This window comes from Petaurus breviceps, unplaced genomic scaffold (genome assembly GCF_028583685.1).
Source record: "Petaurus breviceps papuanus isolate PSGF00001 unplaced genomic scaffold, PetGlider_PUasm1.0 90977, whole genome shotgun sequence".
Taxonomy (NCBI): domain Eukaryota; kingdom Metazoa; phylum Chordata; class Mammalia; order Diprotodontia; family Petauridae; genus Petaurus; species Petaurus breviceps.
In genome coordinates this window covers 1,341,787-1,355,760 of record NW_027187391.1, presented here as the reverse complement: position 1 = coordinate 1,355,760, position 13,974 = coordinate 1,341,787, and the positions used below count along the sequence as shown (strand labels likewise).

Sequence of the window (13,974 nt, the reverse complement as noted above, 5' to 3'; positions counted from 1 at the left end):
CACACACACACACACACACACACACACACACACACACACACACACACCCCTTTCTGCACCCCTCTGCCTCTTTAGACCAGCCTCCTCCCTCTTAACTCTCCACTATACTGTATTTCTCTGTTTTTCTCCAAAAATTATTTTTAATAGAGAAAGCTTAGTGTGGCTAGGGTCTGTCTACTTATATAGTATTATAAAATGATACCTTTTAGCAATGTACTACATAATGAAAAGTGAGCTAAACTCATGCAAAATCTAGAAAGTGTGACAATTCCATACCTGTGACCTATCAAGTCATATTTATTTTAGGAGAATTAGCAAAGTACAACCTTAAAAATCTTTTTGGGGAAGAGAACCAAGGACCAAATACAATTTTGTTCTGATATACTGGAGGCAATGTTTGAAATGAATAAGAGTTTGCTTAAAAGTTTTACTTTACCTGGAAAATATATCAGGAGTCTTCAAAGCAGATACTTGGCCAGCTGTGTGTGGACCTCTACTGGTTAGCAGACTGAATGGAAAAATAGCACATGCGAAAATGGTGGTATGCTTTGTCAATACTAGTCTTAAAAAAAAAAAAAGCAGATGTGAAAAAACTGATCAATAGTCTCTGTGAAAACTTGAGTTGTTATGAGATGAAGACACTGGAATATTTTAAAAATTTTATAGCACACATAGTTATAGTTTTCTGTTAAATAGATTTGTGTTCTTCATCCATAAAGGATTCATAGGCAGGTCACAATGAAAAGCAGAAATAGAAAATACTGTCTGTTATATAATTTAGTATACTAGGCTGTGTGACTGTTGAACTATTTTCCCTGAAAACTTACAAACTTTGTTGTAATCATAATTTTTTTTCTTTTGTGATTTATATGGAATACATTAGATTGTTCCAATTCTTTTCAGATATTTCAAATATGTTAAAAACTGAAGAAAATCATGCCCATCTTTTCATGGTAACAATTAAATAGTATTTTTAGGTCATATATTGACTTTGGGAAGAACCATAATATCTTCTAATCTTTCGTTTTTAATATGTTATTTGGGTTCATCAAGTATTTTTTAAATAAACTTTTTTTTTTGGAAAAAAAACATCTCTTTTACACTCAAGTTGTGCTTTCTGTTTGGTTTGCGTAGACTAAAGAGTTAAAATTTCAGATTTCGCTAGACTGACACTTAATTGGTTTTAAACCATGTAAAGCTACAAGTCCATTTATGTTTTATATAAATTACATGACATACTTGTCCACTATGAATGGTGAATGAAGCTATTGTCTCTTGCATTATGGGAAACTGTAGTAGCTTTGGGCTAAATAGAATTAGTAGTTTTAGTACCTGACTGTGTTACTACAGTTCTTTGAATGTTTCCAAAGTAAATCAGGTGCTGTAAAAAGAAATTATTGGCCATTTTTTAATCCTGTTAGTAACATTTCCAAAAAAATCTGTATATAGTGGAAAAACTGATCATTTCCCAAGCATCATTCAGAATTTAAATGAAATAAAAAGTCAACTACGGTAGTTATGGCTTGTCTAGAAAGAATTGTATCTTTTTGTTTTTACTGATGAACATTATAGCGATGCAAGCTGAATGTCAAATCATTTTAAGTCATATAAAAAAGGTAAAGGCTCATTATGCATGATTTCAATATGAGTAAAATTTAATAAAGTGGATATCACAACATTATTTTAATTTTCCTTTCAAGTTTTATTCTTAAGTGTAGTGTAAAACTATATAGAACAACTATCTCTCCAATAGTTAACTCTCAAAAGTCAGTTCACCCAACACAGCAATCCATTTAGAGGCAAGTACGTTAGCAGTATGAAAGATATTACTTCTATAATCTGATGCATCATCCTGGTGTGGAAATGATTCTGATTTTGAAGATTATGCCCAAAGAATACTTCAAGCAGACTTTTCATCTCCAGGATCTTAGATTGTATGATCATCGCTTTCAAGCTGGAAGGGATCATCTATTCTAATGCTATCATTTTACAGAAAAACTGAGTCCTAAACAAGTTAAATGATTTTCCTAAAGATACAGAGCTAGTGAGTAGAAGAGCTGTGTTTCAAATTGAGATGAGTTCAAGCTTTGGTAGGACTTACTAAGCTGGAAAGATATTAAATATTGTCTGGCTACTGGCTACTCTGCTAAGGGCCAAACTAATAAAGTTCATCACCACGTTGCTAATTGATGGTAATAGGTTGAAAACAAGGTGATATTTTTTTTGACTGTAGCAGCTCTTAAACATCTAGGTTATGAAAAGATTGTTACCTGCATCTGTGTAGGTAGTCCTCACACCCATGAAATTCCAGATCATTAAAGTATTAATGTATGTTGATTAATTAATAAAGTATTAATACTAATCATATTACTCCTTAGGTATATTGAGATTTGTGTAAATGATAGCTCTTTGTTACTTGGACGTTTATACCTAACTATGTTAACTAGATGAATAGGGTGACAGGATGGCATTTCATGTATTTAGCTTTTCTTTTAGGGGACAGGAACTCTCCTTTACCCTTAAAAATGAGAAAGTAAGCCTAATGCCCAATCTGTAACACATAAAACATTTCTTTTTCTTTTCATTATGGGACAGAGATGGGCAAGAAGGATTAAAACATTCTTTTGTTTTTGCTCTACATGCTTCTTCTGTTTGTTGAAAGATTTATTATACATGAAATAATGGGAAGGTCATTATTTAGATTCTTTAGAGTCATCTTGGCATAATGAATAGAGAGCATTGTACTTAGAATCCAGAGACCAACCTGATTTTGAATCCCATCTCAGACACTTAACTAGCTTAAGGGTGCATGAGCAAACCATTTGAAGTCTTCAGAACTTGTTTCCTCAAGTGTCAAATGAGGATTATGATAAATAATACTTGCACTAATTTATAGAATCATTATGAGGAAAGTACCTTGCAAACTGTAAATGTGAACTGCTATTTGAAATATACATACATGTACAATTGTGTTTAAAAACTAGAATTAAGAATGGGAACCAGACCTGAGATTTCATTCGGGATATTTATTCAAGGAACTTCCAGATAAGGAAACCAACTCTACCAAATCAGGTTAGCACCTTTTCGGCAACTTACAGTCTTAGAGAGTTACCCAGAACCTGAAGAGATTAAATGACTTTTTTGATTGATTGTCACAAAACCAATGTGTGTCAGAGAAATCTTTAACTCAGGTCTTCCTGGCTCTAATGCCAAGCTTTCTATCTGCTGTGCCAGGCTATCTCTCTAAAAATTGTAATTTTCTTTTTATTCCTTTCTCAAAGCCCCGTTTAAGATGTAGCTTTGTACAGAAAGGTGAAGAGGTCCTTTACCTCTAAAGAGTAAAGAACCTTACTATCAGGAGTTAGCAAATCTTGTTTTTTTTGTTGTTGTTGTTGTTATATCAGTGACACATTGGGAGAAGCCTCCCTCCTCAACAGTAAAATGAATATAATAACAGCACCTACCTCATTGAGTTGTTGTGAAGATCAAATGGGAATATATATATATATATAGGGGGAGGGAGAGAGAGAGAGAGAGAGTGTGTGTGCTTGCTTGCCTTAGCATGCTATATAAATGGTAGTTATCATGACCCCCAGAAGTAAAGAACTTTGGACTTGGTGTCATAGAACGTAGGTTCAAATCCTGAGTCTGCCATTTTCGTGTGATTTTAGGTAAGTCTTTTTACTGATTTACATCTGTTATCCCATCTGAAAATTTATACATACATATATACACATTTGTGTGTATATACACACATATAATAATAATATTTTCCTAAAACTATTGGGAGTATTCTCAGTAAATGGATTTTCCAAGGTAAATGAAGCTTACAGTTTTGAATATCAAAGGCTGCAGGAAATTTTCCTAAAATGGACCATGTTCTTCACCATTGTCTTTAAACAGGAAAATTAACATAAATTTGATCTCTTGGAGGTTCAATGTTAATAGTACCAGTTATTGTACTGACCTGTAATGGAGTTATGTTGTCTTAGGCTATTGACATGTTTGAGTAAGTTGCTTTCTACTGTCTTTGAGTTCTTATTGCTATGTGTGTGTGCGCGCATGTGTGTGCATGTGCACATGTGTGTGCATGTGCATGTATTTTTGTGTGTATTTTTCCCCTCTGTTCTTGTTAATAGTCGCTTAACTTGCTTCTTGGGCTGACTATATACCTGTATCTAGTTTCTTAGTCCCATCTAATTTCCGGCTTTCAATGTCCCTTATTATATTGCTTATTAATAAACCACTTCTCTTGGTTGTTAGAATTATACATGAGATAAAAGGGTCTGGACGTCTGTAAAGTGCACATGTTTTAAATAGAGAGCTAGTGACTGGTCTTTTGGTAGTCCAATGTCCCCATTTCACTGGCATGAAAGGCAGGGTACAATAATGAAAAGAAGGCTGGTTTTAGAGTGAGAAAACATGAGTTAGGATCTTGTCCCATGCACTGTTTATGTTATTATGGATGAGGTTTTTTTTTTCAACTCTCTGGACCTCATTTTTTTGACCTGTGAAACATGATCAGCTAAATGATATTGTATATAAAGTGCGGGACTTGGAATCAGAAAGACCTAAGTTCAAATTCTGTCTCAGAAACCTACTAGCTTTATGATACTTGGCAAGTCACTCAGCCTCCCATAGCTTCAGTGTCCACTTCTATAAAATGATTATTATACAATTAAAAAGCTATTCAATAACTAAGTTATTAAAATTTTAAACTGCACTAAGACTCTTGGGACATTTTGTATAAGCTGTTATTTGGAGGTGATAAGTGATTTAGATGTTCAAGTGGAAATAATTACTAAATGTATTTTTCATTTGAAGATTAGACATTTGTAAGTTAGGTAGTTTTCAGAGTATAATAGATGTAAAAAGTGTCTCGTATTTTATACATCTTTATCAGATTTCATTTATAATTTTCTTATGCAGCATATCCTATTACTTAAACAATTTTCCTTATTATTATACATACATGGAAAGAACTTATCTTTTAGGGAGATGTTTGCACTTTCAGCATCCAATTTAAGGGAAAAGAGACATCATACATAGAGCAGTGGCTTTTGTAAAATAAAAAATTCTATTTCTGTAAAATAATCCACATTTATAGCCAGTTCTAATATGGAAAATCTAAGTGATAAGTGAGGATAACACATATCTTCCAAGTTAGTCAGGTTTATGCTGTTACTTAAAAAAAAAAACCCACAAAGCTTGCTGTTGCTTGCTAGAATGATTTTTACTTGTGTTATATTGATGTAGTCCAGCTTCTTCATACAGAAAAAATGCTTGTTGTTTCCTGTTGGAGAAAGACCAGTTCTATAATCTAGGAGGCGGGAGCCCATGGCAAATAGAATGCATAGATTTTTTTCCCCCTTTGGACAGTTAGCAGACAGAAGACTAAAATTTAAGGTCCTTTAACGGAACCTTACTTTTTATTAGAAATGAGATTGATAATTTCTATTCCACAGCTTCTGCTAGAAACAGTTTCATAATTATTATCGCAATTAAGTGTCCTATTGCTGGCTTTCTTTCTTTTCAGGATGTTTTACACAAGTCGAATGTGGAGCTGTCACTGGAAATGGAAGCTGCAGTCTCTTCTGGCCCTCCTCATCATATATGCTGTTTGTGTGCATCATTCAGGTAAACCGGAAATTTTCTGTTGTCAGTAAATATACCTTACTTGGCGTACATTTTCCAAAGTTTAAAAATGATTCAAGTGAGATAAGGTTAGTAGTGATATTTTGGTTACCTTGTGACTCATTTTATAAAAATGATCTCTTTGCTGCCTGATAGATCCTTTCTCTCTTTTTCGCGGAATCTTCATCAGCTGAGTGACCATTTCTTCAACCATGATGATTTCTGTTTTATTTCTTTACAACTTCTCTTTAATTAGCATTCTAGATATATCTAGTTCACACTTTGTGGTCGAATGCCTGAAAATCTGATAAAGTACTCATTATTCTTATTGTTAAAGGAAGCATTTGATTGCTATTCTTTGCTTTTTAAGATTTCTATCGGTGACAAGATTAAATGTATTATTTTGCTACAATTAATATTTTGCACAAAAATAATAATTAGTTAAGAAAAATAAAACCTATAGCTGGTATAAAATTCATATGATACATTGATGTGGGACAGCTAATGTTAAAACCATAGTAATTTTAGCATATTGCAAAGTATTTTAAAAATTATTCTTGTTAGAAATTTTTGATCCTTGAGGCAAGATTCCTTACTGTTATTAAATTCTGAGTTCACTTTAGACAGATAATTATATAAATGTGCTAATTAATTACTGAGGAATGTTATTGATATTAAAAACTAAATTATAAATACACAACCTGTTTTTTATCAGCACAAATTGTATTACTTTTTCATAAAAACTCTGTCTTTTCTCCTTGAAGAAGTGATTATAATTTTCCAGATGAGTGGAATTAACATATCAGTACTTAAAAAAATAAAACATCCAAATTTTTATAATACATACATTTATGTTGCTTGGAATTTCTGGGAAGTTTATGCCAATGCTGCATTTAAAGTTTGTATGTCACAACGATCTCTTATATATGTTTATAATTGATGCTTTGGAAGAAACAAAGAGATAATCTCCTGAAATGGCTCTTTCACATGAAGAAAGTGTAGTTTTTATTTGCTGGGTGAATACTTTTTCCAAACGACAGAGCACAGAGAATTTTAGGAGTTTCAGCTACTTAGTTGGAAAATTCCCCAGCATTGTTTAATGGCTCCAAAGCACAAGCAAAACCTTCAGCACATTTTTTTGCATATGTCTTTTTTCTATTTTATGAGAAAGGCACTCTTTTAGTAACTGACTCCCTGTCAGCAAAGGGACAAAGCTTTTAAAAAGGGCAGAGAATTAAAAGTATATCAATTGTTTATAGCTCTCCAGTTCTAGATTTTTCTTTGTCCATTAAAGGAGAGTCTAATGTATTTCAAAATTGATAGAGGTTGAGCTGTGAAACAATACATCAGTTATGTGCTATGAATTCTGAAAATGAAAAATTATTTTGACCATACTTATATGGAGGAAATGTTAGGAATTTTTTTTTTAAAGCAATCAGGGTTAAGTAACTTGCTCAAGGTTACACAGCCAGTTATTATTTCTGGGTGTGGTGTTGAGTATCTGAGCCCGGACCCGATCCAGGTCATCCCGACACTGGAGCCAGTGCTCTTACTCGCTGAGCCACCTGGCCGCTCCTAAGCAATTGGGGTTAAGTAACTTGCTCAAGGTTACACGGCCAGGTGTTTCTGGGTGGGTGCTAAGTGTCTGAGCCCAGGATTCAATCTCCAGGTCTTCTCAACACTGGAGCCGGTGCTCTTACTCGCTGTGCTACCTGGCCGCCCCAGGAATTGTTTTTAATCACAACAGCCTCCTTTACAACAAAGCAATGGATATGTTCTCATTTTAATTTTGAATACCTTATCTTGAGAATTTTTCCTAGCTTTTCATCTGAATAAATAGAACGAGACAAAGATTAGAATAATAATATAGATATATTATATATTATATTATATTAGAATAATAATAATATAATTAGAATAATAAATAGAACAAAGACAAGATTTTTGTCTTTGATTTGGTGCATGACATCTGATAATTTAAAAAAAAATTTTGATTTATTTTTTACTTTTAGATTAATTTGATAATAAAAAAAACAACTTTAAAAATCAATTTTTGGAATATCCTTTGCTTTTACATCATCTCTTTAGAGAAGCAAGGAGGCGACTTCTGATTTCTCTTCTTTGAGGTTAAGTTTAGTCATCATAATGTCATATCATTCAACTTTGGTTGTTTTGTTGCAGTTCTTTAAAATTTACCATGTTGTGGTTGTTGCACATATAGTTTTCCTGGTTCTGTTTAGTTACTTTGCATCAGTTCATATAACTTCTCATGCTTCTCTGTGTCTATCATATTCATCAATTATTCCATTCTACTTATGTACCATGACTTCTCTAGCTAATCCTTCAAACAGTGGGCATTGATTTTGTTTCCAGTTCTTTGCCAATACGAAAAATGCTGCTCTAAATATTTTGAAGTATATGGTACCTTTCTTGTTGTCATTAGACCTGCAGGAAACATAACTTGCAGGGGAATATTTGGGTCAAAGAATTTGGACATTTTAGTCACTTTCTTCACATATTTCCAAATTATTTTCTACAATTATTGGACCAATCTGTAGCTCCACAAGCAGCCCATTAGTGGGTCTGTCTTTCTACACCTCCAACAATGTTTATTCTCAATATTTGTAATTTTTTTTTTTTTGCTTTTTGAAGGGCAATTGGGGTTAAGTAACTTGCCCAAGGTCACATGGCTAGTTTTTATGTTAAGTGTCTGATGCTGGATTTGAACTCAGGTCCTCCTGACTCCAGGGCCAGTGCTCTATTTACTGTGCCACCTAGCTCCCCCCCCCCCAATATTTGTCATTTTTGTCAATTTGCTGGGTATGAGGTGAAACCTCGTAACTGTTTTGACTTTCATTTCTCTGATTATTAGTGATTTCAAAGCATTCTTTCATAAGGTCATTAATAGTTTGCAGTTCTTTTGAAAACTGTTCAATATCCTTTGAGCAAAGTTTTGCCTATTTCTGTTAGTCAGCTTTTTATCTTAGATGTTAGACCTTTATCAGAGTTTTTTGAGAAAAAGATTTTTTTTCCCTTCAGTTGACTACTTGCTCCTAGTTGCATTACTTTTATTTGCAACAAAGTTATTTTTTATTTCATTGAAATTTTCTGTTTTAACTGTTGTAATTATCCCTATCCCTAGTTTTGTTAAAATTTAGCCCCTAGTTATAACTGTGAAACGTAATTGACCTGGTTCTCTTCTCATGTTTTCATGGTATGATATTTGATATTCAGGTCATGTATCCATTTTTATTTCTTTGTGTGGTTGAGAATTTTAAACAATTTTTAAAATTTGCAGTCATCATTTATGTAAGTTTTTTAAACCTTTTAGTATTTTCTAGTATATACACACATACCTACCTACATATATGTTATATATCATTAACCTTATACTTACAGATGTGTTTTACATCAAAAGATAACACAAGGAAATCTTATTTTACAAAAAAAAATTACGAAAGTTTTCTTTCTCTTATAAAAAAATCATGGAAGGACCTTAGAGATCATCTAATGCAAATATCTCATTTTACAGGTGGAAAAACTAAAGCCCAGAGAGTTGAAATGATCTTCCTAAAGTCATACAGATTGGAAGTAGCAGAGCCAGATTTCAAACCCCAGCCTCTTGTTACTGCACCATAGTGTATAACCTCTTTGCATATAAAATAATCTGACAAATGGCAAACATGTGATTTATATAAAGTTCTGAAAAATAGCATTGTTGGAGAATACTATGTAGTTAAGATTGTTAAGACTTCTGTCTATGTGGCACAAAGGATCCTGAAAAAATTGCCTAATTTGATTGCTATAGGTAATTAATTTGGAGAATTTAGGCCCTGAAGGGAATTTTCGTGTCTGAACCCTAGATTAGTTATTGATCTCTATTGATTACATTAATTATATAATTATCAAGTCTCTACTTCACTTCTGGTTTTGCAGACCTTCTTTGGTAGCATGATTTAGGGGTGAGACTGCATGGTGTATTAGGAAGAGCATTAGGCCCAGCCCTGCAGCTGTCTATGTGATAATCTTGCTAATGCTTCTTCCCATTAATTGTCATTAGTAAATTAAACATTTTGTTTTGTTTTGTTTGCTTTTTGGAGGGCAATTGGGGTTAAGTGACTTGCGCAAGGTCACACGGCTAGTTTTTGTGTTAAGTGTCTGAGGCCGGATTTGAACTCAGGTCCTCCTGACTCCAGGGCCGGTTCTCTATTCACTGCGCCACCTAGCCACCCCCAAATTAAACATTTTTGATCTAAGCAATACCTAATGTCCATTTTTAATTCAAAGGGTCCGACAATATGCAAACTAACAAGTTCCTGCCTGTCAGTAACCCTTTGAACTTCTCCATCATGCTTTTATGCCTAGTACCTTCCTTAAGTAAACTTTGAAGTTTGATCTCCTGTATGAGCCTTACTGCTTTGTCATCTTTTCGATCAGTGATGACACATCAGTCTACTCTGTAGAAAACCCTGCAGCATTCTGACTGTTAAGCATAGCCAGTGGCCTCAGATAGAAAAGGATAATTTCATAAATTAATAGACTAAAGTTTCAAGTAACTTGTGAAGTTGTAGATTTTTGATGTTAAAACTTGTTAGTCAATATTTATTGAAATACCTAAGGGGAGATAAGTTAGTAAACCAGTTTCTCTCACTTTTCTCTTGAGATAAGTTCATGATTCAATGCCAGAAACCAACTTTCTGTCTATTGTCATTTAACAAATATAACATTAAAGAATGACTAATAACCCCAGTTACCTCTGAGGGCAAGTGAAATAATCAGAATCATGAGGAAAAATTTAAATGTCTTCCACAATATTACAAAGGAAAGCAAAATTGAAAAACTTCAGAACTCTAACCAATCTAGTGACCAATCATGGTTTCAGAGGGCTTGATGGTAAAAGCTCTCAACAGAGAGATGGTGGATAGTGGATATGGAAGGAGACATACATTTTTCAGACATGGCCAATATATTCATTTGTCTTGCTTGACTATTCTATTTTTGTTATGAGGGAAAGTTCTAACAGGGTTTGAAGTGCTCAGGAATCATTAGGAAGTGATAGTGATTTAAGCAAAGAAAATGAGATCACTAAAAATTATAAAAGGGAAAAAAAACCTCTGAAAGCCTAAAGTGGGTCTTATAGATTATAAAGTAGAGAGGACTATAGAAGTAAAAAAAATAATAATCACTTAGCTGTTACTCTGCCCATCTCTTGAACGTTTGTAGTTAAAACACACACAGAGTAAAAAAAAAAAACTTTCTTAAGAATCTGTCATTAGATATTTCACATCCTAACTTCTTTTATGTGGCCTGACAGATCATAGCTGAGAAGATGCTAGTGATATCTCAGGCAGACAGAAGTTTATGATTTCAAATAGAGCGGGAAACAATGAGTAGGAGCCAGCAAATTCCTAAGCAACAAGGATCCTGTTTCCACACAGATATCTTTAGTAATAAGCACTAAGGGAGGTGCCCCCTTTCCCTCCAGAAAATCGATGATATCAGCAGATTATTTCAAATCTGAATGTTCTTCTGTTTTTCATGACTCATCAACGGTTGAAACAGGGAAATGTGTATATATTTGAAAGTGGTACTTGAATTCTGTTATTCATATAGTAGCTCAGAGAAAAGTAGGATTATCATAGGTAAGGTACTCTGACTGAAAAAATGAATCCAGATGTTATGGATTTTTTTTTTCTCTTGGACAGATCTTAGAATTAATTTCTTTACTGTCAGCACCACACTGTCCTGGTATATACTTAAATAAATGAACAAACATGGCTAAGTCATAAATACCTCTAGTTATTGAGTCATTGATCAAAGGGCTCCTAAAATTATAGCAAAGTGGTCTGATTTCACAGTTGAAATTCCAGTTCACAGATTCTTTGGCATATCATTATATACACCATTCAAGTGAATGTTGAGGTACTTAAAGAACTTTAAACCCCTGTGCTTTCTCAACCCTGGAATGTCTCCAGTCTGATCACTGATACTTAAATGTCTGGTTTCTTCTTAATGTTCCTTGGATTGAATCATAGAATTTTATAATTTAGAAAGGGACTTAGAAGATTATCTAATACAATTCACTGATGATACAGATAAGGAAACAGTTCCAGAGAGGTTGAGTATCAGGTGAAATGTCAGGTCACAGAATAAGTACATAAACTAAACTTAAATAAACAGTGCTTCTTTGAGAAAATATCTCAGAAAATATCTTTTATGTATGGCTTGGAACAATGACAGTGAAACCTACAAGATGAAATGTAACAGTGATAAATATAAATTCCTATATTGCGGTTCAAATATTAATTTGGGCAAGATTAGAATGAAGCAACCCTGGCTGGAAAGCAGTTAATTTGAAAAGAGAGCTAGGAATTCTAGTTGATCAGTAGTGGTGGCAATTCTGTAGACAGTATACAGGACAGTATTTTATATGCATGTTCACTTCTACAATCATTTCTCTTCAAAAACGTTTTTTTTAATTAGCATTATATTTAGTTACATTATGTCTCCCTTTCACTTTTCCAAAAGCAAACACATTTACACAAAAACCTTATGGTTTATGGAATTGTGCCTGTAAGAGGCAAATTTGGAGACTTCTATACCTGTGGTAGCTATTGTAAGATAAATGCTATATTGGTCTTAATACAATTATTACTTCAATCCCTCCACCCTATGGTGCAGAACTTCTATGGAATCTAAGTAGAGCTACAGCCAATGCTATTTTTCAGTACATACTCATTTTTTCCTTTTAAAATAGATTTCATTATAAGAATGTGGCCCATGTTTAAGTGCAACCTATATTTCAGATAAATGATAAATTTCCTCCCAAAGGAACCTTTGAAGGCTTGGTCAGAAGTTATAGTGTTAGGATCTCTTTAAAAAAAAAGAGTAATTTATGTTTCTTCTACTATTCTTACTAACTCTCAGTGACATTGGTCCTGTGATAACCGAGGATGATAGTCAAGAGGGAAATTCGAAGGGACAGTCAAAGGTTTGCACATTTCCTTTTCAAAAAATGGGAGAAGATTGAAGTGACTGGGAGGTGTAAAAAGTAAGAGAGAAAAGAAGATGAATTAATCTACAAGTCAGCTATAGGGTTATGAAAATCACCTTCTTTAGCTCCATTGCCATGAGAAACACACCTGAAAAGAAAATTAATTTTATGGAAACATGAGGGATAACTATGTAGCAGCATTCAAATTAGTTTCATTGACATTGCCTCACTATTTTCTGGAAATATCAACCATAATGAGGTCCATATTACTATTACCCCATAGGTAAAAACTGTTTTTCTAAACTTGGAAGGTATTTCAAAGGCTTTGGAGTGATAGCGAATTGTGTCTGGAAGCACTTAAACTTTTACGTCTTATGTAATGTTAGACATGTATTTTCCTCTAGAGAAATCCTATCTGGTGCCCTGTTCTGGTATGGGCTCCAGGTTCTCTGTGTGTAGAGCATATAAGGTCTGGTAGGTTCTACTAAGTCAGAAAAGCTTTGGACATGGTGCCCATGATGAACTATGGGTTTTTGTGTGGTTCCTAATATAGCTAGGTGCAAAATGACTTGTCACTAGAAACTTCACTGCTTGAGGTTTTAGTTGTTTGTGGAAGCCCATGAGATGTACAAAAACAAGATAGTTTTCTGCCTGGGTGACCCTCTTCTGGTCTTGCATTATCAGTGGCATAAAGTAAAGGAGGCTGAATCTGTACCTGGAGTACATTTACTGGCAGTGATCCATGCCTCACACCCTTAAACTTTTGAATGATTCATACTTGAACACATCCTATTCACCCACAGTACACACTGACTCACACTACCCTAGCTGCCATACAGACCCATCTTCTTCTGTATCCATTTTTTTCATCCTTGACTCATACTGTCATCATTCTAAGCACATCACTAATTCTCCATTCATACTCTATTCTCTATATGTCATGTACTGTATGTCAGCTATCAATTATTAACATACTATAGGGCCACTAGCTTTGGGTGGGTACACATTCTCTTTGCCTTCCATCCATAACCCTTCTATTTGTATCCTTGATCCCATCTTCTATATCTTCTAGGAGTTCACCTCTTTGATGATGCCCTGTTTTTCCACATTTTAGTCTCTCTTTACAGTCTGGCTCCTTCCCTATGTTTTATAAACATGCTTAGATCTCCCTCATACTCAAAAACAAATTTTCATTTGATACTACTATTCCCTTAAACTATTGACCAATATTTCTCTTTCCTTTTAAAACAAAATTCTTATAAAAATGCCTATGCTTGGGGCGGCTAGGTGGTGCAGTGAATAGAGCACTAGCCCTGGAGTCAGGAGGATCTGAGTTCAAATCTGGC

The 13,974-nt window shown here is 34.0% G+C and overlaps 1 protein-coding gene across 6 annotated transcripts in view; it reads left to right on the top strand.

Annotated features, from left to right (window-relative positions):
- Positions 1-13,974, top strand: part of ADGRG6 (adhesion G protein-coupled receptor G6) — a 186,545-nt gene that overhangs the window by 1,940 nt on the left and 170,631 nt on the right. For 5 of the 6 annotated variants that reach the window (XM_069077470.1, XM_069077473.1, XM_069077471.1 and 2 more), the window contains exon 2: positions 5,537-5,637. In XM_069077470.1, coding sequence (XP_068933571.1) covers positions 5,537-5,637 — 101 coding nt within the window. Of the gene's footprint in view, positions 1-2,984; positions 3,073-5,536; positions 5,638-13,974 lie in introns of all 6 variants that reach the window. The other variant, XM_069077472.1, reaches the window with a different exon arrangement.